The 25,585-nt window shown below is 35.7% G+C and overlaps 1 protein-coding gene and 1 pseudogene across 1 annotated transcript; one reads left to right on the top strand and one right to left on the bottom strand.

The window, feature by feature from the left end:
- Window positions 1–1,161: 1,161 nt before the first annotated feature.
- On the bottom strand, window positions 1,162–2,100 carry LOC100520723 (olfactory receptor 2T8-like). The gene has a single exon (XM_003123581.4). The coding sequence runs from the start codon at window positions 2,098–2,100 to the stop codon at window positions 1,162–1,164; it is 939 nt and encodes a 312-aa protein (XP_003123629.4).
- A 5,968-nt stretch (window positions 2,101–8,068) lies between these two features.
- On the top strand, window positions 8,069–13,083 carry LOC102167847 (olfactory receptor 2T2-like; annotated as a pseudogene).
- The last annotated feature ends 12,502 nt before the right edge of the window (window positions 13,084–25,585 follow it).

Here is a 25,585-nt window from a genome sequence, read left to right as displayed (position 1 = left end):
GCCAAATTTTGTATCATCAGTATGTATCAGGAAAATGCAAATTAAATCCAAATGAGTTACTACAGTAAATAGAATAGATAAAATGAAAACTGGTTCATTTGTGGCCAATTTGGAGCAGCTGTTACGCACTCTGCTGGTGGGAATTTAAAATCAAATACCACAGATTACTAAAAAGTTATTCATTTATCTGCCAGAAGCAGCAAAAACATGATCACAGACAAAAAATATGAGCTTTAGGCATAACAGTTCCAGACTGAAAATAGCCCCAGACGTCTATCAAAAAATCAGTGCATAAAAAAATGATGATGCATACTGACAAGAAAATTCTACTTAGCAATGAGAAAAACAAACTACCAATAAATGTAAAATTTAAAAAAATATATATTATGTTGAGAGAAAGACCGAAGATACATACAAAATTACCTACTATATATTTTCAATGATTTGAATTCTAGAATAAATTAAACTAATAAAGAGAGATCTAAATCAGAAGCTCTTACTAGACACAACCTAGAATAGATTTGCAAGAAGATCCTGCTGAATAGCATTGAGAACTATGTCTAGATACTCATGTTGCAACAGAAGAAAGGGTAGGGGAAAAAACTAATTGCAATGTATACATCTAAGGATAACCTGACCCCCTTGCTGTACAGTGGGAAAATAAAATAAAAAAAAAGAAAAAGAAGAAGAGTGGTTGTCTCTAGGTTGAGATATTTTACTGGAAAAATGTCTGAGGGGTATTTCTAGTCTGGCAAAGTTTTTTCTCTTGTTAGTGGGTGTAAGCGCATGTACATTTCAACTGGTTGAAAGGCAGCCTTCACATCTGAGTATTCTAGTGTTTATAAATTTTAATTCAAATTTTAAAATGAGGGAACTTCAACATTATTTCACTACTTTGTTCATTCTTTGAACAATTATTTTTTGTGAGGTATGGTGCAGAAACATTTTAACAAGAATTTGTGAATAACAGATTTTAGCAATCAACAGTTTGATTTATTGATGGCTGCTTCATAAATAATCCCAAAGTATGGCGACCCATAAGTATTCCAAAGTAAAATAGAAATGAGATATAGATATGTGTACATAACCTCCTTCAAGGAAATTTTGTATAAAAACCTTGTAAGTGCATAGCTTTGAACTTTTGGGCAAATCAATGTAATCTTAATCACTATTTAAAGCAACACACTGACCCATACATTTTCTGAGAGCTCCCTTGACCTCACTGTTCCTCAGACTGTAGATGAGGGGGTTCAGCACTGGGGTGAAGATAGTATAGATTGCTGACACAATCTTATCATGGTTTGCTGATCTGTATGATTTGGGTCTCATGTAGGTAAAAATGGTTGCTCCAAAAAAGAGTCCTACCACAGACAGATGAGAGGAGCAGGTGGCAAAAGCCTTCTTGCGGGCTTCATTAGAGCGCATCTGGAGAACTGTAGCAAGGATGAGACTATAGGAAATCAGGATGAGGGAGATGGGAACCAGGAGCATTAACACACAGCATATGTACATGACAGACTCAAAGAGAGATGTGTCAGCACAAGCCAAACGCACCAGAGATGGGGCTTCACAAAAGAAATGATCGATCTCATGTGAACTGCAGTATGAGAAGGTCAGGGTAGCAGCAGCCTGCATGAGTCCATCAGCTGCACCCAGGAACCAAGACCCCAAAATCATTCTCAGGCATATTTGCCAGCTCATGAGGACTGGGTATCTCAGTGGGTGGCAAATAGCGACATAGCGGTCATAGGACATGGCTGCTAGGAGGAAGCACTCACCCCCTCCCAAGGTGAGGAAGAAAAAGATCTGCAACCCACAGCCAGCAGGGGAGATGGAATTCCTGCCAGTCAAGTAGTGAGCAGCCATTTGGGGTACAATTGTGGAAACCAGCATCATGTCCATGAGGGAGAGTTGGCTCAGTAGGAAGTACATGGGCCTGTGGATTTGGGGGTCCAGGAGAATCAGAAGAAGCATGAGGGCATTGCCCACTAAGGAGGCGAAGGCAGTTGTCAGAACCATCACAAAGAGAAATAGATGTGGTCCTGTGTGGTTAAGGAGTCCTAGGAGAATGAAATCTGAAGTGAGATTCCAGTTTTCCATGATTTCAAACAAGAGTGACACTGCAAATGGAGAAATAGATGAGGATTAAATGTACATAACATACCAAAATGTATTAAAACCTCTTAAAATCAGATAAATTTTTTGACATTCATTAATCCATGGAGGTATTGTTATGTTCTAAACAACAAGAGGACTTAACTCTTTCTTCCTCCCCCCACATGAAGCATGTGTAAATTCCCAGGCCAGTGACAAAACTAGCACCACAGCAGGAACCCAAGCCACTGCAGTGACAATCCTTCTTAACCTGCTGCACTACTAAGGAATTTCTTAAGCCTAGTAGCTGGAAGTATTGAGGCTGCTGGTAGAAATATAACTTACTTTGAAATTGTTAATGCATTTCATTTAAACTTTCCAAGCTATACATTGAGAATAAAAATGACCTTCTTAGAATACCCCCCAATGTAACATTATGGTGCAAACTTTTATTAACCATAAAAGGCATTTTGTGTAGAGAGAAGGTTTTCCTGCAAAGTAAGAGAAATACAGCTTTTACTGGGTAAAGAGGAAAAAAAATAAAACTCTTTATTTCTTCACTTAACCATAGAGATAATAAACTAATCTCTTCTTTATTTCCAAGAAGTACTCAGTCCTTAGAGGCATTTTCAGCTCTGATATCCTGGAGTCAAAACTGTTCTAGTTTGTTAAATAAATACAACCATAGATGCAGAGATAAGATTATTAATTCAGTCTCAAAGGTATGATATGATTCAATGAAGGTACATGGCAGAAGGAGTCCACCTCTTCCATGGTCACTCCCTTTACCACCACTTATTACATCCATCCCACACTAGACTGTCAATTAAGAATTAGATGAATCTTTGCTTATACCATGTAAGAGAGGTTTACATTTTTAGATAAAATTATAATCTCATAAATTTTCAGTTTACAAAATATTTTCTTAACATGAAATTTCTACTTGTGTTTTTTAAGTATTTTAAAATATATTAAATCATTAGCTCAACATTTCAACTGATGTGATATAACTGCACTGTTTTTTTAGGTGAAAATAAATGTATGAAAAACAAGCAGTTCATCATGAATATAAATGACTAGTGAGCATTCTAATAGGATTTAGATTATTTAATGGAAATATTAGCTAAATAGGTCAATTAAACAAAATGAGTGGGAGATGATTTTATTTTCCTAAAATATGATAGCATTTTATTATTTGTCTGATTACAATTGCTATCTATCTATCTTTCCACATTACTTAAGTGAGACAATTTGTCACAATTTAGAATGTTTGGAAACCTATGCAAAGAGGATTCTGAGGGAAAATTTCTGACAAAATTAATTATGATACAAAGTGTGGTAAAACTTTTAAAAGAGTAATTAAGTCATCTTGAAAGTAAAATAATGAATGTAACATTAGGTAGAAGTGTAAAAGCTCACTTCTAACTTATTAGAATAGGAGTAGGAATACTTAATACAGTAAAAATGAATATTTTCTTCTTTCTTCGCTATAGTTTCAGAACACTAGATATCTTCTATCTTTTCTTCTGTCTCATAGTTGTTCACATAGGACAATGCTGAAATTGTGATATTTTTACTTTAAATTACAAACTCATCTCTTTTGCAATACTACCAGAAGGTGTAAATATAACCCCTCTTTTTTTTCATAGAGTAATCATAGACTATTTAAAACTATCTATAATTTTTCTTTCTATATTTTTCTTTTTTTTTTTTTTTTTTTTTTTTGTCTTTTTGCCATTTCTTGGGCCGCTCTCGCGGCATATGGAGGTTCCCAGGCTAGGGGTCGAATCGAGCTGTAGCCCCCAGCCTACGCCAGAGCCACAGCAATGCAGGATCCGAGCTGCGTCTGCAACCTACACCACAGCTCAGGGCAACGCCGGAACCTTGACCCCCTGAGCAAGGGCAGGGATCGAACCCGCAACCTCATGGTTCCTAGTCGGATTCGTTAACCACTGCACCAGGACGGGAACTCCTCTTTCTATATTTTTCTGATCCTTTGTGCCCTCACAATGAAAACTATAAATTTCCCCCTGAAATACTGATAATTAATCAATCTTCTATGAAAAAAGAGACAAATCACTTATTTGATGGAATTGGCAAGTTATTACAAGTGTTTTAACCTGATGACTTGGTCAGCCAACTTTTATTTAAATCCTTCAGATTGCAGAATAGATAGTCCAATGGATTTTACTTGGAGGAAAATACAGAGGAAAAGGTATAAATACGGACTTTCTAGAGTTCAAACACCATAAGCAAAACTAATAAATATTAAAAGATTAGTACAACTTACATAAGATGATGAACTCCAATAACTTGGATGTGCATCCCCTCTGTAGGACATCCTCCTAATGTGCCTCTGAGTGCACGAAGGCTCTTTTGGTCTTGCAGCCTCTGGTCTTGCTCATATGAGTGTCTGCAGCGACCTCTTAAGGGGTGTGGCCTTTTGCCATGTTGTTCTAAAATTACTATCCTATTAAATGTCAGACCTGCATCAGCATGACTCTTTGGATTTCAGGGATGTTTAATTTTCAAGGATTTTTACAGATTCTTAACACTTCAAAATACAGCATTTCAGAATATAATGATTCATTAAAATAAGAGAGAATTATTTATAAAAAATGTAAATAAATATTTGGAAAGAGATGATGTAAAAATACACTAAGGGGGAGTCTAATCTGATTCTGGCCTTAGTTGCTTAAACTTTCATAAGGGTTAAAAGTGTTGAAAGACAACATATTGTCAAATCCAGGTAGAATTCAGCTATTATTTTTCCTTTTTGAACTTTTTGAGAGAATTAGTAATGTTATGAGTTTCAATTAATTTGCATCTATATTTTATAATTTTATATGTATACATTTATTTGTGTTTATATAATAAAATGCATAAATAATAGCAAGGAACTGGAGAACATATACTTCAGTACTGAAAGGGGACAGAGGGGGTAATCAATGGAATAATCCATGAATCACACTGAATAATAATTCTAAATGAAGGGGTCCCTTGATTGCCAGTCATAGAAGTTGGTTTCCTGTAGCATATACCAGGTGAATCATATGATGGGGCTCACAGAACATGCCTAATGAGTTGATGAGCTCAATAAAGATATAGTTTCCTTCCAGTATAAAATTTCGCAGTAGTTTTCCACCTGCCCACAAGGAGCATGCTGGAATGAGGAGTTCAAAGCATCATCTGGCAGGCCTTGCTTTTGATTTAGAGAGACTGCTATGTGCCTCTGATAAGTACATCAGTCCTAAACTGGGAACCTGGAATTCTATCCTAAAGAGATTAAAGTAAACTTAATAGAAAGTACCAATTGTAGTGAGTCAGTGTAGCAAGGGACTGCATTGCATTATAACAGCACACTTTAGGGCTAATTAGACTGTAAAAGATCCCTATAAAAATATATAAGGATTTTGCTTACCCTAGAGTGCACATTCTCTGTGCTATGGCTTGGATTTCATTACTATATTGGATATCCTAAACCCAAAATCCCATAAAGGTAGGTCTTTGATCTAAGAAGAAGGAAACCAGGGTTCACCCTTTCTCTCTCTTTACCAACATTAAGGAAAGACAATGTGAGGAAATAGAGATAAGGAAGGCTTCTAAAATATAAGAAGAGGCCTTACTGAGAACAAAGTTACCTAGCACGTTGGTCTTAGACTTGCAAACATCCAGAAGTCTGAGAAAATAAATATCTGTTTGTTTTTTTAATCTACCCTGTCTATGATATTTTGTTAAGTAACAAGCTAAAAAGCTGAAAAATCCACTCTGGTGTATGGCCATATTTTCTTTGAGAAGGATCAATATACAGTGAGCATATGAAATTATTGTTGAATTTTGAGCCCTTTCTTCAGGTGAACTGGCACATCAGAAATGAATCTGACTAGTAACCATGAGGTTGTGGGTTCAATCCCTGGCCTCACTCAGTGGGTTAAGGATCTGGTGTTGACATGAACTCTGGTGTAATTTGCAGACCAGGCTCAGACCATGTGTTGCTATGGCTGTGGTGTAGGCCAGCAGCGGTAGCTCTGAATCCACCCTTAGCCTGGGAAACTCCTAGGGTGTAGCCCTAAAAAGCAAATAAAATAAAATAAAATAAAATAAAATAAATTAAAATAAAGGCAGAAGTAGCTAACTTTCATCAAACTTGTTGAGATCCAATATTTGATATTCAGGTAGATTTTATTAAGCATGCAGGCATTTGTTTTTCTCCCCCTCAACTGAGTAAATTTAAGTTTCAGCACAGCCCAACATAAAATTGCTTTTTATTTTCCCCTTATGGAATTTTACTTATCTAGAATATTACTCATAGTTTGACTCCATGTTTGAATAACTCACTGGAGAAAAATGTCTATTATTCCTAATAGTTTTGCCTCAGCAAAAAAGAGGGTTTATTTGTTCTTGATACTTCAATGTAGGGAGTGGATTTTATGAAAATATATTACTTCAGTAATTCAGTCACTGAAACAAGGAGAGAGATTAAAGTAGAAAATAATAAACAATAAAAAAATAATAATAATAATAAATTCATCCTTAAATGTCCCTGAATATATCAAATTAATGGACATTAAATTTCTCAAGAATAAAAATTATAAGAAGTATTTCAATTTATTCAAGGGAATTTTAATATTAATGTATTTTTTCCCCTCTACATTAAGGAATCTCTTTTCCATCTGGAGTTACCTTTACTGATTAAATAAAGAACAACTAACAAGGTAGAACAATAAATAAGGAATATTTTAAAAGCAAACTAACGATGAATTCCTAGGACTTTATAACATTTTGATAACTTCATAATGTCAGAGAAACTCTCTTAATGTTTGGCTGAACAATTATTTAAGAGTAGCTTAAACCATGAAATGATTTGAGGCCATACTAAGTCATAAAATCTCAACCTACTCAATGGTGTCAATCAGAAAGACCACCCTTATGAAGAACCCAAAGCCTTGTTTGTGTAATAAAGTTAAGGTGGTCCTCATACGAGATTTATAACCACAAATTATCCTGTGAGAAAAACAAATCCAAGTCCACATTGTGAACTGTGCCTTAAACTTGAGATTTCTTGGTAGAACAACATGTGTCCATAGGCCAGTATATCCTGCTCCTTAATTAAAGTTTGTAGTACTGCTTTGTTAATCCCTGATAGTCCAACCATTTGCAGAGCAGCTTAATAACAACAGAAGTCAAAAAAGATTAAATTTACCTATGTTTATTGGCTTCATGTTTCTTTTTATTTTATTTTATTTTATTTTATTTTATTTTATTTTATTTTATTTTATTTTATTTTATTTTATTTTATTTTATTTTATTTTAATGTCTTTTGGCTCCTTAGGGCTGCACTTATGGCATATGGAGGTTCCCAGTCTAGGGGTCGAATTGGAGCTGGACCTGATGGCCTACACCACAGCCACAGCAACGTGGGATCCGAGCCGCATCTGTGGTTTATACCACAGCTCACGGCAACACTGGATCCCCGACCCACTGAGCAAGGTCAGGGATTGAACCTGTGTCCTTATGGATGCTACTCATGTTCGTTTGCACTGACCCATGGCAGGAACTCCTCCTCATGTTTATTTTCTATCAGCTAATGAAATAACAGATGAATGTCTATGTATTACATTTTGGTTTCTTCCTCCTTTTTTTTTTTTATCTTTTTCCCTTTTCTAGGGCTGCTCCCATGGCATATGGCATATGGAGGTTCCCAGGCTAGGGATCTAATTGGAGCTGTAGATGCCAGCCTACCCCAGAGCCACAGCAACGCAGGATCCAAGCCATGTCTGCAACCTACACCACAGCTCAAGGCAACGCCAGATCCTTAACCCACTGAACAAGGCCAGGGACAGAACCTGCAACCTCATGGTTCCTAGTCGGATTCATAAACCACTGTGCCATGACAGGAACTCCTATTTTGGTTTATTCATTAACTCCACAACTTTCTGTCTTTACAGCTCTAGAGCTAACATGTGATGTGAACATGGCAGTATTTCACCAGAACTCCACTGACTTCATCCTCTTGGGCCTCATCACACATCCTACATTCCCAGGGCTTATTTTTGCAGTGGTCTTCTCCATCTTTTTGGTGGCTGTAACAGCCAATGTGGTCATGATTATGCTCATCCACACAGATTCCTGTTTTCACACACCCATGTGCTTCTTGTTCAGCCATCTCTCCATCATGGACTGTCTACGTTTGCATCACTGTCCCCAGTATACTGCAAGCCTTTTGTCCAAGGAAAAGGCCATGTCCTTCCTGGGCTGTGAAGTTCAGATTTTCCTCTACCTGACCCTGATTGGAGGGGAATTCTTCCTTCTGGGCCTCATGGCCTATGATTGGTATGTGACTATTTCATCCCTCTTCGATACCCTTTCCTCATGAACCACAGGGTTTGCTTGTTTACTTTGGTGGGCTCCTAGGTTGGCAGTTCTCTAGATGGATTCATGCTTCTTCCTTTATTATTAGTTTCCACTACTGTGGGTCCCAAAAGTTTAATCACATTTTCTGTGAGATCCCAGCAGGGCTGAAGCTATCATGCATTGATGCATTGCTCTATGGAGACCCTGATGTATGCCTGCTGTATACTGATGCTGCTCATCCCTATATCCATCATCTTTGTCTCCTACTCTTGAATCCTGCTCACTGTACACCAGATGAACTCTCTGAGGGCTAGCACAAAGCCTTTGCAAATTGTTCCTCCCATATTATGGTGGTGATCATTTTCTATGGGGAAGCCTTCTACACCAATGTGCTGCCACATTAATATTACACACCAGAGAAGGACAAAGTTTTATCTGACTTCTATACCATTTTTACCCCAATGCTCAACTCTCTCATCTACAGCTTAAGAAATAAAGACGTGTCCACAGCTCTAAGGAAATGGGGAGATATGCTTCCTCCTAGAAAGTCAGAGTGGAGGATGTGCCCAGGAAATATGAGCAGAGACCAGGTACAAACATCCTTTGTGCTCTGACCAATGGCACATATTCATTCCAGAGAAGATGTTCTTGGTTCTCAAATATAATAATTTTGACAATCCTAAATTACATCAGGCAAAATTATCTCTTTGTCAGCATCATTTAAGAACTATAGCTGAAGACAGTCAGTATCTGAGGATCAGCCAACTTGTGATTGAATTCACTGGCAGACATCTTCATGAAAGCATTTTCCTCAAGTAACATTGTAAATTATCCCAGGCCTGGAGTTCTCTGGGGGCCAGCAAGTAAGAACTCAGTGTAGTCCCTGCTGTGGCTCTGGTTACTGCTCTGGCTCAGGTTTGATCTCTGGCCCAGGGAACTTCTCCCTGCTGAAAGGCATGGCCAAAATATATCATCCGAGGCAGGCCAAGCATACCTTTGAATGTCCTAAGTAGGTATTTTTATATATTACATGAGTTCATGTATCTTTTGTGTCTGAATTACTGACAAATTTTTGAACAGAGACTGCAAGGAACTACTGTCATGTCCTTGCTGATATAATGTCAAACATCCAAAATAATTTTTTTTCTAGTGATAATATGGACCAGATTTATTTTAAATAGTCTTGTGAAGACAATTCAATTGATTTTGGGGTTCTGTATTCTTATTTATGTATTATGTAGGTCTGTGTTCTCTAACCTCTGAAATTAAACTATAGGTAGTTATGTACATGGAGTCTACTGTGTGCCTGGAAATCAATAAATATGTACTGATTGATTAAAATTGACTTCTATTACTAAGATAGTAGCATTTCTACAGTTCTACTTAAGGAACTTCCATTCATTCCCTAATAAGATGGATATAGATGAGCAGAGAATGTATAAGCCAAGAGCTTTCATTAGTAAACCCAGCTCTCTTGGTCAATTCTCCTGTCTTTCAATATTCCATCAATTAGACTGGAACACAAAAATTTCTCATCTTTTTTTTTTTTTTTTTTTTTTTTTTTGCCTTTTTAGGGCCACAACTACAGCCTATGGAAGTTCCCAGCCTAGGGGTCTAATCGGAGCTGTTGCTGCCGGCCTGTGCCACAGCCACAGCAATGCCAGATCCGAGCCATGTCTGTGACCCACCCCACAGCTCAGGGCAATGCTGGATCCCCAACCCACTGATTGAGGTCAGGGATCCAACCAACAACCTCATGGTTTCTAGTTGGGTATGCCAGGAAGGGAACTCCATATTTCTTATCTTAATTAGCTTTTGGTTAAGGGTGGTGTTTTGATAGATGCATGATTATGAAAGAATATTTATTAAATAAGACTGCAATCATTCATGATTCACCAATTATTTACCTAGCCTTAACTTCCTACTGTGTGTAAGATGTTGAAATACGAAAAATAAAGATGTTTTGATTTACTTAGAATTTATTTTGTCTATCAATAGGAGTTAGACTATGTTGGATTCACTTTTTAGTGGTTTTGCAGTTGACAAAAGATTATAAAAAGGTTACTCACCATTATGTTATTCTAGTGTCAACACAGACTTAAAAACATTTCCTCCATAGATGTTGATGCAAGTCAAACATACTGCCATCAAAATGATAATCACAAGATTAGTTTTGCCTGGAAAGGCTCTCACAAACTGGATCTCACCTTAAAACAAATAGAAAAGAGATGGAAGAATGACTTGTATGAACTGATCTCTTCAAGTAAAGTAACTAGCCAGGATTCATTTATAAAATACCCTCAATGTCATTTCAATTCAATTTCATATTCTTAATTCCTTTGAATTTCTGCCAATTATACTTACTACTTTCTCCTCCCTGCCTTTGTTAGGCCCTCTTCTCATCTCTCTATCCACAAAATCTTTCACTTAATCATTCACATGTCCTTTCAGTCCTGGGCATTGGTACCTTCTTTCTAATTTCCTCTCAGTCTGTCCTGTCAGATCTGTGTTGCCATTTGACTTTTGTTGCTACATTTCCAAGATGAATCATTTTCATGTTTAAAAGTTACAATTAACATGGGTTATTGATAAAGAAGTATTTGAAAAACAGCAAGTAATGGAGATGTATTTGCTTCCTAGAGATATTATAAAAGCTAGGGATTGGGACATAGGAAGAGGGGACTTTGAGTTTACATTTGGAATGGATAAGCAATGAGGTGGAACTATAATGAACAAGGAATTATATCCAGCTTTTTGGGATATAACATGATGGAAAATAGTAATTAGAAAAAAAAAATATATGCTTCACAGCAAAAGTTGGTACAGCACTGTAAGTCAACTATATTTTAATTTAAAAAAAAAAAGAATTAAAAGAGGCCAAAACAAGAGTCTATTCCACATATAGGTGGTTGTTGCATGGGTATGTTCAATTTGTGATGATTTATCTTGCCACCTGTTATGTGTGTACTTTGCTATTGTATGCTATACTTTAATACAATTTAAACAATTAAATCATATCATATATAGTGCATGTCCTCACTTCTCACTCAAGGGACACATTCTATTTTATGAAAATGACTGGGAATTTTTTTCTCAGTTATAATAACAAATTCATATATAAGAAAATTTTGGGTCATCACTTTTTGATCTTTATGAAAATATAATGTATTAATTTGAGAATGGAAGTAATAAATTATAGTGATTAAAAATTAATTTAAAATACCAATTGTATAATTGCAAGATGTCAGGTACTATACTTTATTGTAGAAAAAAGATGGTTGCCATTTTGCAAAGCATGTTCAAATGCCTTATCTCATTTTAATTTTGATCTTCAAAAATTTCTGCCAAGGGAGTTCCCGTCATGGCTCAGTGGTTAACAAATCCAACTAGGAATGCTGAGGTTGCGGGTTCGGTTCCTGGCCTTGCTCAGTGTGTTAAGGATCTGGCATTGCCGTGAGCTGTAGTGTAGGTTGCAGATGTGGCTCAGATCCCACGTTACTGTGGCTCTGGCGTAGGCCAGCAGCTATAGCTCTGATTCGACCCCTAGCCTGGGAACCACCATATGCCCTGGGAGCAGCCCTAGAAATGGCAAAAAGACAAAAAGAAAAAAAAAAAAAAAAAAAGTTCTGCCAAATATTTTGAGAAGGAATTAGCTCATGGGAGATAGAGAAGTTGATGTTTAGAGCAAACTATTGCCTATCCTAAGCAAGAAAGAGGCAGATGAAAACCTGAAAACCATGTCTTCAGATTTCTGTTCCTGTGATTTTATGCCAAACTTTGTTATTAGTTGATCACTTTCCAAATGAGGGAAGCATGTGGCACAATATGCAGCTGCCAGCTTTTTAACCCTGGTAATGACCTGGGGAAAAATGTCCCTCTGAGAGTAGCATGCTGAACATCTATGTTCATTTTCTACTATATGCCTGCTAGGCTGCTCTACAGAGGATCTGACTTTCCACATTGAGTGGCAGTTAGATCCCCTCTGGGGTATCTATGAGGGTGAGGTATATATGCATAAAATTAACTGAACCATTTCTTCCATTTATTTCACTTACATAATAAATGAAAAAATATGTAAATATAAAATAGTAACATGGATGATATAAATGCTACTTGTTAAATATTTTATTAACCATTTATTGAATATCAAGAAAGGTTTTAGACATAAAGGAATGTTAGTCAAAAAAGAAAATAGAGAATTATTCAATGTGAAGGAGAGTATGCATATCTATATTGCCTGGAAATGAGAGCACATCCCTGACAAGCAAAATTACTCAAATTGCACGAAGTCCTGTTGACAGCTTTGATAACTATGTGAAAATAAAACATTTAAATCTTCAGATACTCTATATAGAAGTGAATGATATAAGGCAGGACAATTGTAATAATGAATAATGTCATGATATTGAAAGGTAATATAACTAAAATGATTGGCTGATTCATATATAATTAATACCACCAGAAGTGATTCTTTGGGTTTTTTGGCTTGTTTGTTTTACGTTGTTTTGTAATGCTTTGTTTTCAGGTTGCATTATTTTGAAGATAGCTCTGATTAAATCCCCAGGTCTAGCAAGGTTTTTCAAAATATTTGCCAAACATCCAGTAAGTACTTCTTCAAAAATCCCAGAGAATTAAATGCCATGAATATTTTTAAGGTTTATGTTCCACTATATCACCTTTGTTTACATAATTAGTTAAAAATATTATGTGATAAATAAATATCTGTGTCATAAACTGTTGGTTTTTCAATTTTGTTTATATCCTTTTAATTAATTAGATTTTGATGTTTATTCCATAACCTTAGATTTTACTCATCATGTAAACAAGGACAGGGATCTTGATTTTTTTTTCCCCTGATGCATCTCAGGTACTAAGAATTTTTCATCGTATAAAATAGTATGAATTTTTAGAAATGAATGGCATTTCATTTTAGAAGACCTCTTCATTTTTTTTTTCCCTGGGAAATACAGTTTTGAAGAGTTACAATGCAAACTGAAAATGAAAGAAATGAGGTAACTTTCATAAGCTCACACAGAATTTCCTATTAAGGGTGAAGCTGGGACCAAAAGAATCATCCTTAAATTCTTTCCAATTTCACCAATTCTGATGTTATTCCAATTTAAGCATTTAAAATGGTGACTCCTGCAAAGAAAAAGTATTGATTTTTGCTAGCTTGTCATAGATATCCTTTCTTCTTTGGAGAAAATAAGAGGTAAGTGTCACAGGTAGGTTATTTTTTTTCATACTGAGTAAAAACTTAGTTATTAAAACAAGGTTTAGGATTATATATATACCTGTTGATATTGTTTTCTACCTTTCCTAAATCTATAGTGTTTACCTGCAAAGGGCAGTGATTTTTATCATTAGCCAATAACCGTAAGAAGATAAAGTAGGGAACCATCTTGGGACACTAATCATTGTCTCTGGACCTCACCTTCTGCAGAGTGGATGAAGTTGCCACAGGGTCAGTTGCTTCTCTACATCCTGGATAAACTGTGGGAAAACTTCCATGAAAGAAAGATGAACATAAATTTGGTGTATTTCAGGGCTCCCTGAAAATAATAGGTCCAAGACCAGCTCAACAGGTGAGGGTTGAAGAATGGGTGCTATGAAACTTAAGTTGACATAAAACAAGACCCAGAGACAATTATCTTAATCAAAGCTGGGAACCAGGAAACTCAAGTTCTCAGGGACCTAGAGCGCCACCTCAAGAAACCACACTGCTTTTATTGTGCTCTTTCGGATTACCTCAAGCGAGGAGAGGGTTGTAGGTGCAGCATATAGTTCTTTTATTATTTTAAAAGCCACATAGCTGGTAGCTGGTTAAGCTTTTATTCTGATTTTTAGGCATTTAACAATCATTAGCATTGAGGAAGCCTGGCCTTAGCTGACTATGCACAGCATCTAGAGAATCATCATTGTGCTTCTGCAGACAGCATGCCTATCTGTGGCAAACCTGTGTGCCTAGGTTTGTACCTCATTCTCCTTGCTGATGCATATTCTGCTAACGACCTCTCACAAACCCCTTGGGGCCATGAGCTGCATGTTCCTCTTATTCTTAAAAGGACATATCATGCTGTACAAATGGCATGCCAATCTGCACAGGTCTGGCATGCCTAGACCAAGGCATTATGTCCTCATTCAGCTGACCACATGAATAACTTACACCTTTTGGTCTTTGTTCTTAAGCTTAAGTCATTTACCAGCACTGCAACTGTTTTTCAAGCAGGAATATGGGATAAAGTAAACAGGACAAGATGGAGTTTTCAGCATAGAAAATAGAAGCAGAGAGACTAATAAAAGATTTAGAAACATGTCTCCCAACAAATAGGTCCCTTCTAATTTGAAAGATTGTAAAAATCTTTATCTCTGTGTACTTTTAAGAACAAGGTCAGAACATATGCTGTGTATGTAATAAATTGTTTCAATCTCAAGATAGAGAACTAGTCAGTGCTATTTTTAATTAAAAATAAATGCTTTTAGAATCTTAGATTAATAAACTAAAAATCATAAATTTTATAATTGTTCTTAGTATCATGTTTGCTTTAAATATAGGGAAAATTTGCTATAGGGATTAAAGTGACTAAAACAAATTGTATGTGCTGATCATGTTCAAATTCAGAAACTAATACCATTTTCTCATTCTGGAACCTGTCCTACTTCCACAGTTACCAAAATAAAGAGTAATTTATCTTGAGTGAGAGAAGATCCTCAACATTTTGATAACATTATTAGATACCTGGTTCCAATCATGAGGGCCTTCAAAAAAAATCCTCCTATAACTTTGAAGATAGGGTTTGCTCTTCTAACATTTTGGCCAATGAGACACTTGGAAGATTGACTTTCCCAGCATCATATAACTATTTTTCAGGCCCTTGATTTTCCCCACCAGGCAGAGAGATGCACATTCTACAGAAGAATATGATTAAACTCTGTGAGGAGCAAAGGGTAAAGTGACATCTTAGAATTTGAAGGGAATGTAGAAAACTGGGACATTCACATTAGCGAAATAGAGTTGTTTACAACAATAGGTGTCTTTATTATTTATGGGCATTCTTTCATATGCATTTCCCCCCCATAGTGAAAAAAGTATTTTACTTTTCTAATATGTTGTATGCTTTCAAATTCATATTTTCTGATTTTTTTGGTGTGCATATGTTTGTGAGAGAATTCCTTAAAATTTAACTATGGAGTGCAATAACTTAGTACATATCATAATAAGAGAAGCATTTACTTTAGGTGACATCTTATGGTATCTTATGTTATGGAGGCTTAAAAGAAGAAGGAATCAGAAAAAATTCTGTTCTAGATTGCAGGAGCAGATATGAATAGCATTCTAGTGTAAACTTTTGCCAGCTTAGTAATCCTACTGATATTTAATGACTGAGGAGTGTAAAATTATATGTTTTTATGGCCCAAGATGTGAATATGAGACCTATTCTTTGACTTGAAAGTAAATATTTTGTATACATATAATTTATAATTTTAGGAAGAGAGAAAACATAGTGTGGAGAAAAAGGGAACCCTTCTGCACTGTTGGTGGGAATGTAAACTGGTATAACCACTAGGGAGAACAGTATGGAGGTACCTTAGAAATCTATACATAGAACTACCATAAGACCCAGCAATCCCACTCTTGGGCATATATCTGGACAAAACTTTCCTTGAAAAAACACATGCACCCGCATGATCATTGCATCATTATTCACAAGAGCCAAGACATGGAAATAACCCACATGTCCATCAGCAGATGATTGGATTAGGAAGAAGTGGGACATATATACAATGGAATACTACTCAGCCATAAAAAAGAACAAAATAATGCCATTTGTAGCAACATGGATGGAACTAGTAACTCTCATACTGAGTGAAATAAGTCAGAAAAAGAAATACCATATTATATCACTTATATCTGGAATCTAATATATCTAAGCACAAGTGAACTTTTCCACAGAAAAGAAACTCATGGACTTGGAGAATAGACTTGTGATTGCCAAGCAGGAGGGGAAGGCAGTGGGATGGATTTGGAGCTTGGCATTAATAGATGCATACTATTGCCTTTGGAATGGATTAGCTATGATATCCTGCTGTGTCACACTGGGAACTCTGTCTAGTCACTTATGATGGAGCATGATAATGTGAGAAAAATGGATTTATATGTGTAGTGTAACTGGGTAACCATGTTGTACAGTAGAAAATTGACAGTACACTGTAAACCATCTATACTGGAAAAAAAATCATTATATAAAAAAATAAAAATAAAAATAACTGAGAAGAAAAGAAAGGTATTTGGGAAACATGTTGTTAAATGAACAAAGAAGGAATATTAAGATTGTAAGGTAGTCACAAGACCCATTTTCAGGGTTGAGTTTAAATTTAGCAGAACTATATTTTTCGGATTGTCCAACAGGTGTACTCCACATACAGTACTTATAGTCATATAAGTGAACATGTAGTATGTTACATACAATTAATTGTGGCAACAACAATGACCAGAATGACTGGAATAACTGCTGTAATCACCATTTCTACAGACTTTGCATATCTTAGGTAAGAAAACACTCTATATTCATTTATATATTTTTTCAATGCTTGGAAATTTCAACATGTAAAAGTTGTTCATAGTTTGTTTCAATGAAATGTTTTCTTTATGGTGTTAAAGCCTGTTTAATATTCTTACCTTTTGGAGCTTCTATAGCATGATGTGATTTAGAATCATAAAGTAGCATCATGTCCCTCACATCACAGTTACTGAAGAGTTAGTAACACCTACCCACATACACACATATATCCAAGCTTTAATCTGGCATTTGTGATGGTTTTTCTGATGACAAGTTGGGTTCCCACTAGGGTCACATACCATGTCTAAGTTAAGCCCTAAGTTTTTCTGAGGTTTTTTTTTGTTTTGTTTTGTTTTTGTTTTTTTTTTGAGGACCTTTGGTCCTGTCTAAAACACTGAAACTTCAAGAGATCCTATATTTTTTTTTCATGTCTAAAATGTCCATTGGGATATTTGGTCCATGACAAAAAGATCCTTGAAAGTCATTGAAACATTTGGCCCATGATCTCATGTATAAATCAAAAGTTTATGTGTGGGAGTTCCCGTCGTGGCACAGTGGTTAACGAATCCGACTAGGAACCATGAGGTTGCGGGTTCGGTCCCTGCCCTTGCTCAGTGGGTTAACGATCCAGTGTTGCCGTGAGCTGTGGTGTAAGTTGCAGACACGGATCGGATCTGGTGTTGCTGTGGCTCTGGTGTAGGCCGGTGGCTACAGCTCCGATTGGACCCCTAGCCTGGGAACCTCCATATGCCATGGGAGCGGCCCAAGAAATAGCAAAAAGAAAAAAAAATAGTTTATGTGTGTTACTATTTCATGTTATTCTCATTGTAATTCATGATGAATTTTATTCTGATTGTCCCCTTCATGAAGTTTGGCAGGGTCTGTCTTAAGTCAATGAGTAATTGCTCTCAAGTATTTAACAACCTGATAATTTGCTTTATGTATGTTAACAATTCTATTTATACACATTTGATTTCAGCAGAATCATCATGAATTTGCTAGCCGAATTTAACTGTGATAACAAAGAACCTGGCTTAGAATCTGTTTATTGCCTTGTCATTTATCTGTTAACACTGCAGTAACACTCCACATTGAAGAATAATCCAAAATCATCAGCTTTTGAAATTTTCCTTGACACCCTTCCACTGCATTGTTCACTTTGTGATCACCATTCAGTACTGATGTGTAAACATTCCAAGACTCTGGTGGACATCTTTAAAAAAAAAAAAAAAAAGGCAACATGGTTTATTTAGAGGATCAAATGAAACCATTCCTGAAGAGAAACAGTCCTTAGACTTACTAGACAAAGACCTTAAAAGAAATATCTTAAATATGCTCAAAGAACCAATGGAAATTATAAAAATGACATTTGAACAAAATGAGAAAATCCACAAGGAGACAGAAATTATAAAAGCAAATCATATTCTAGAGCTGCAAAATACAGTAACTGACCTGAAAAATTCATTTGAGGGATTCCACAGCAGACTTGAGCAGATAGAAAAAAGAATCTGTGAACTTAAGGACAGATCATTTGAAATTATCAAATCTGAGGAGCAAAAAGTAAAAGGAATGAAGAAAAGTTGAACAGAACCTAAGGAACTTGTGGGTCACTATCACATGGACCAATGCATGAATTACAGGAGTCTTACAAGGAAAAGCGTATAAGAACAGAGATTATTTGAAGAAATAATGGCTGGAAATGTGCTAAATTTGAGGGACAACATGAATATACAAATACAAGATGCTCAATGAAGTCTAAGTAGAATAAATTCAGAGACTTCAAACTAAACATATTGTCCTCAAACTGCTAAAAGACAAAGTTATATAATATTTTTCGGCCATGTCCACAGCATGCAGAAGGTCCTGGGCCAGGGATAGAATCTGTACTGCAGCTGTGACCCCAGCCAAAGCAGTGATGCCAGGTCCTTAAACAGCTAAGCCATCTGGTGAAATCTTGGAGCTCCTGGTCTTCTTATGCCTCTACCACATTTCCCATAGACGTACACTTTCTCAGCATAATCCATTAGGTCATCTAAATTTTCCTCAGCCTTCTCCACAATGTACTCCAAAGTTTCACTTACATCTTCCACAACACAAATGGAAATCCAAACAACATGGAAGCACAACTTATAAGTGTCACTTTTTGTTGTCATATACTCTCATATTTGTTGTCACAATGACTGTGAAAAGTGAAACAAATATCTTTTTGCTTGTGCATTTGGTTGGAGTTGGCAAATTGCATTAGTATATGGAATCTCAAAATCCTCCTACATAATAAATGATAAACTTTGAGATTGATTTTCCATGCAAATGCAAATATTTTCTCATCTATATGTAAGTGTCCTCTAGCCTCTTCACTATGACAGAATAAATAAGTGGCATGGTATGTATGTCCCATTACTACACCATTTGCATAGTAAAGCCCTGAATGAATTATGTTGGTATTGTCCTAAGCTATCATCAATGAGTAATGTAGTACTGAAAGTTAGGTATCTAATATTGGTATAAGTTGTATAAATAAGGATTTTTCATGAACTTGGAACACTAGAAAAATGCATAATAAGTAATTCTATGTGGCTGGTTAGTTTATATTCCTCTGGAATTTCAACTGTATGCAATGAAATTGTCTTTGGAGGCAGATGTCTGTTTTGATTTCTATTTACTTGACTCTTTAATGGGTTTCTGTATGATACCATTAACAAGATGCTGTTTGTTGTTTTGTTTTTTGTTTTTTGTTTATTTTAAAGTACTCAGAGATTTTAATACTTCTCCTTTAATACCAACACTGTGCTGATTTTCTTTTTCTGTCCCATCTTGAGTGACTGTAACATTTCCCTAATCCTGACTTGTTATGCATGAAGCATTATAGGTTCTCCTCTTTTCATAGTACCAGCAACACTTCCTCTTCTGTTAGAGTGAGGCTGGAGATAGATGGGCTTCAGGTAGACAATTGCAATTAGCCACTTATTTACACATCCTGAGGCAGGAAATTGGTACAACTAGCCTCTTGTTTATATTTCCTGAGAAAGAGATGGGAGGGCTCCAGCATGAACCTTTACAGCATGTACAACCAGCCACTTATCTATTCCCAAAGATATAGATAACAATAGACACAAGGCAAATAACTGGTCCTTGTCTTCTGTGAACTGTTAAACAATGGTGATAACAGGGTCAAAAGAGGGGCTAACCCTGCTTGGATATAAAAACAAGGAGGTCACATACTTCCCTTCCTGGGGGCCTGGGAGACCCCAACCACATCTGTACAGAGAGACCCTCCCTCAGGTCAGAACACAGATAGAGGTTAATTTTTGCTACTCCTCAGGTCATAAGTGGTAAAGTTGGGGTTTAGATGCTTATCAGTGCTCTTAAATACAGAATATTGACTCTTACAATAATGAGTATTTAACCAAAAAGCTGCTCAATGCAGAAAATATTTAATAAATTATGTAAAACAAAATCAATATCAACCTTTCAAAGTTATGCTTAATGTTATTTTTGGAAGTTTTTTTTCCTTCTGTATGTTTTGTCCCCGTAATCATGTATGCTACTTTAAAGAATACACCAATGGTTATAGTGAAGTTTTAGAATAATGCCATGTTGTTAATTATCCACAAGGTGGCTGAAGGATGATAGCAAGTTGGTCCCAATAGTTATACCTAATGGAGACCTGAATAGAATCTGAAAATAATCAATTGGTTTTTTGTTTGGTTATTTGTTTGCTTTTTATTTAAATTTATAGATTTCTATTTCCTATGGAGATAAATCAGCAAACCTAGGGATAAATGGGGGAAATATAAAGTCTTATATACCATCATAAATGGCTATGAGTTCAGCCCTTGAGTTATAATTTACATAATAAATAAATTGAAACTTCTAAGAGCTGCACCTTAAAAATCAAAAGAATGCTAAGTGACCAGATAACAAAGGCTTAATGTCCTTTACCTGAAGAGGTAATAGTTCACAGACTTGGAAAATCTCTGTCTTAAGAAACTTTCTTCTTGATTGTTTTATTAACTCCTAACAAGACAGGAAACTGTGCTCTAGTTAGATAACATACACAAAAATATACACAGCTCAAAAATATTAGAAGCCAAGATTAAACACCAATGAGTTTCACTACAAGCCTATGACCTTAAAGCCACACTAATCTGACTATGAGGGGACTTGTTTTCTTAAGCCTAGGACCTGGAATAATTGAGGTTGGTGGTAAAAACATAACTTACTTTGAAATTGTAAATGCATTTACTTTAAAGTGCCAAGACATACATTGAAAATGGAAATGAATTTCTTAGAAATGTCCCCTCCCCCAAATGTAACACAATGATGTAGTCTTTCATTAACTGCAAAAGGCATTTTGTGTAGAGAGAAGGTTCCCCAGCAAAGTAACAGAAATACAACCTTTATTGCATAAAGAAGAAAAATAAAATTTCTTACTTTTTCACCCAACCATAGAGATAATTTAATTTCATCTTTAGTTCCAAGAGGCTCTAAGTCCTTAGAGTCATTTTCGCTTCTGATATCCTGGAGTCAAAACTGTTCTATCTTGTTGAATAAATACAACCATAGATGCAGAGATGAGGTTATTTATTCAGTCTTTAAAGTAAAGTATGATTCAATGAAGGTACATGGCAGAATGAGTTCACCTCTTCCATGGTCACTCCCTTTACCACCACTTATTACATCCATCCCACACTAGACTGCCAATTAAGAAGGAGAAAGTCTTTGAAAAAGACCTACTCTATCCTTAATTTCACTGCTTGGGCATCATCATTGTATTAGAAGCATTCTAGTTGCAGGTTTTAGCTTTTTCTTTTTTTTTTTTTAAGTTAGACATCAAGGAAATAAACTTCCTTCTTGTCATTTCAGATTTGCTAAACCATGGTGTTCTGCACATCCTCATATATCTAATATGCAGTCTGAACTACTAGTAACTACATGGAATTCTTCATTAGAGTCATCAGCATCATTCTTCTGAAGCTCTCAAACCCTCTTAAATTATTTCTTTGATCTGAGGCCTTATATCCCATTACTTACATCTCTTTTTATTGCTGAAGATTGCTAGAACCTTAAACTCATTGAGAAATCAATAAGTAGTTTAGTAACTGTAGGGTTTTGTGTAATCATCTTAAGTTAAAGACACTGTCAATGCAGTGTCATTAAGTATACGTTCATATTGTTCTATATACATCATCAATATTAATCCCTAGATTTCATCATCTCTGACCAAAACGATTACCTGAGAAGCAATAATTCCTCATTACCCCTTTTCTCAGTCCCTCCAATCACCATTCCACTTTCTGTCTTTATAAAATTAACTACAGTAACAACATCAGATATGTGAAAACATGCAGCATTTTTTTGTTGTTGTTTTCAGTAGTTTATTTTACTTATAATATCTTCAAAGTTACTTGTATTCTAACATATGTCAGAATTTCTTTCCATTTTAAGGATGACCAATGCTCTTTTATATGCATGGATTACATCATACTTATTAATTAATTTCATTGATGGTCTTTTGTGTTGCTTCCACTCCAGTTGGATATCTAAACATCAGTGTATTGGGAATTTTTTTTTAATATATAGTGCTAATTATTAATTTTCTTAAAAATAATTAAAAAATAATAAATTTCTTTAGAGTTGTACCTTCAGCATGTGGAGGTTCCCAGGCTAGGAGTCCAATCAGAACTGCAGCCACTAGTCTATGCCATAGCTACAGCAACACGGGTCCAAGCATGGCAACAGTGGACCCCACCCACTAATGGAGACCAGGGATCAAACCTGCATCCTCATGGATGCTAGTCAGGTTTGTTAGCAGCCATGCCACAAATGAGAACTTCACAAATATTAATATTTTAGAGGCATATTTGCTTATTCATGCAAGAGAGGTTTGTTTTTAAATAATATTTACAACTTATGTAAATTTTCAATTTGCAAAACATTTTCTATATATGAAGTTTCCATTTGTGTTTAAGTATTTTACAAATTATTAAATCATCAGCTCTTTTTTTTTTTTTAAAGATTTCCTACTCTTTTTTATTTATTTATTTATTTATTTATTTTATTTTTTTTTTCTCTTTTGTCTTTTTGTTGTTGTTGTTGCTGCTATTTCTTGGGCCGCTCCCGCGGCATATGGAGATTCCCAGGCTAGGGGTCGAATCAGAGCTGTAGCCACCGGCCTATGCCAGAGCCACAGCAACGCGGGATCCGAGCCGTGTCTGAAACCTACACCACAGCTCACGGCAACACTGGATCGTTAACCCACTGAGCAAGGGCAGGGACCGAACCCGCAACCTCATGGTTCCTAGTCGGATTCGTTAACCACTGCGCCACGATGGGAACTCCTCAGCAGCTCTTTTCAATTGATAAAAGGGATATAACTGTGCATTTTATTTTTAGTTGAAAATAATTGTATGACAACAAGCAGTTATTCACAAATATAAATGTTTAGTTGGCATCCTAATAGTTTTTAGAGTATTTAATGGAAATAATACCTGCTAAATCTGTCAAAGAAATAAAATGACTATTATGTAATTATAATTTCCTAAAATATGACAGCATTTTATTATTGGTTTTATTAAAATTCCTATCTGTCTTTTCACATTACTTAAATGAGACAATTTGCCACTACTTAGAAGGTTTAGAAACATATACAAAGATGATTCTGAAGGATAATTTCTAACAAAATTAATTATGGAAACAAAGTGTGCAACTTACAAGGGCTTAATCTCTAAAATATACAAACAACTTATACAAATCAACAGCAAAAAAGTCTACAACCCAAGTGAAAAATCGGGAAAAGACCTCAATAGATATTTCTCCAAGGAAGATATACAGATGGCCAACAAGCACATGAAAAAAGACTCAACATCTCTGATTAGAGAAATGCAAATGAAAAGTACCATAAGATACTACCTCACACCAGTCAGAATGGTCATCATTAATAAGTCAACAAATAACAATTGCTGGAGGGGGTGCAGAGAAAAGGGAACCCTTCTGCACTGTTGGTGGGAATATAAGCTGGTACAAATACTATGGAGAACAGTAGAAAACTATACATAGAACTACCATATGACCTAGAAATCCCACTTTTGAGATATATCTGGACAAAACATTCCTTGAAAAAAACAGATGCAACCACATGCTCATTGCAGCAATATTCACAAAAGCAAAGACATGGAAACCATCCAAACATCCATGGACAGATGATTGGATTAGGAAGACATGGTATACATACACTAGGGAACACTACTCAACCATAAAAAAGAACAAAAGAATGCCATTTGCAGCAACATGGATGCAACTAGAGACTCTCATACTGAGCAAAGTCAGTCAGAAAGAGTAAGACAAATACCATATGATAGCACTTATATCTGGAATCTAATACAGGGTACAACTGAACCTTTCCACCGAAAAGAAAATCATGGACTTGGAGAACAGACTTCTGGTTGCCAAGGGGGAGGGGAAGGCAGTGGAATAGATTGGGAGTTTGGGGTTAATAGGTGCAGACTATTGCCTTTGGAATGGATTAGCAATGAGATCCTGCTGTGTAGCACTGGGAACTCTGTCTAGTCACTTATGATGGAGCATGACAATATGAGAAAAAAGAATGTATGCATGTATGTGTAACTGGGTCACTATGCTGTACGGTAAAAAATTGACAGAACACTGTAAATCAGCTATAATGGAAAAAAATTAAAGTCGTTATATAAGGAAAAAAAGTGTCGTAAAATTTTTCAAAGAGGAATTAACTCATCTTGCAAGTAAAATAATTAAAGTGACATTATGTTGAAGTATAAAAGCTCACTTCTAACTAGAAAAGGAGGAGGAGGATTTAATATAGTAAAAATAAATATATTCTTCTTCCTCACTATTTTTTCAGAACACTAGATATTTTCTATTTTTCTTCTATCTTCATAGTTGTTCACATAGGATGATACTAACACTGTGATATTTTTACTTTAAGTTACAAAATTCTCTTTTCCAATGCTACCGGAAAGTGTAAATATAACATTTTTTTCACATAGAATAACCATAGATTACTTTAAATGACCTATAATTTTTCTTTCTATAATTTTCTTATCTTTTTCCCCTCATTTACAATGAAAACTATCAATTTTCCCCCATAATAATGAGAATATTAATAAATCTATTGTATGAAAAATAAAATAGAAGAGACAAATTGCTTATCTGACAGAATTGACAAGTTGTTACAAGTGTTTTAATGTGATGGCTTGGTCAGCCAAATTATATTTAAACCCTTCATATTGTAGAATAGAGAGTGAAATGTAATTTACTTGGAGGAAAATGCAGAGAAAATGGTATAAATATGGACTTTCTAGAGTTCAAACATCATACACAAAACTAATAAATTTTAAAGGATTTGTACAACTTACATAAGATATAAACAAGGAACCACGGTAACTTGGATGTGCATCCCGTCTGTGGGACATCTTTCTAATATGCCTCTTTGAGTGGAGGAAGGCTTTTCTGGTCCTGGCTCCTCACACTTGCTCAAATCAACATCCAGAGTGACCAATTAAGGGCCATGGCCTGTTGACATCCTATTAAAAATTACT

Source organism: Sus scrofa, chromosome 2 (assembly GCF_054392235.1).
Source record: "Sus scrofa isolate SSC_HxYL_T2T_F1_AM1 chromosome 2, Sscrofa_HxYL_maternal_Yorkshire_Landrace_v2.0, whole genome shotgun sequence".
NCBI lineage: Eukaryota > Metazoa > Chordata > Mammalia > Artiodactyla > Suidae > Sus > Sus scrofa.
The sequence above is the reverse complement of the archived record's forward strand: the minus strand, read 5'-3'. Positions and strand labels throughout refer to the sequence as shown.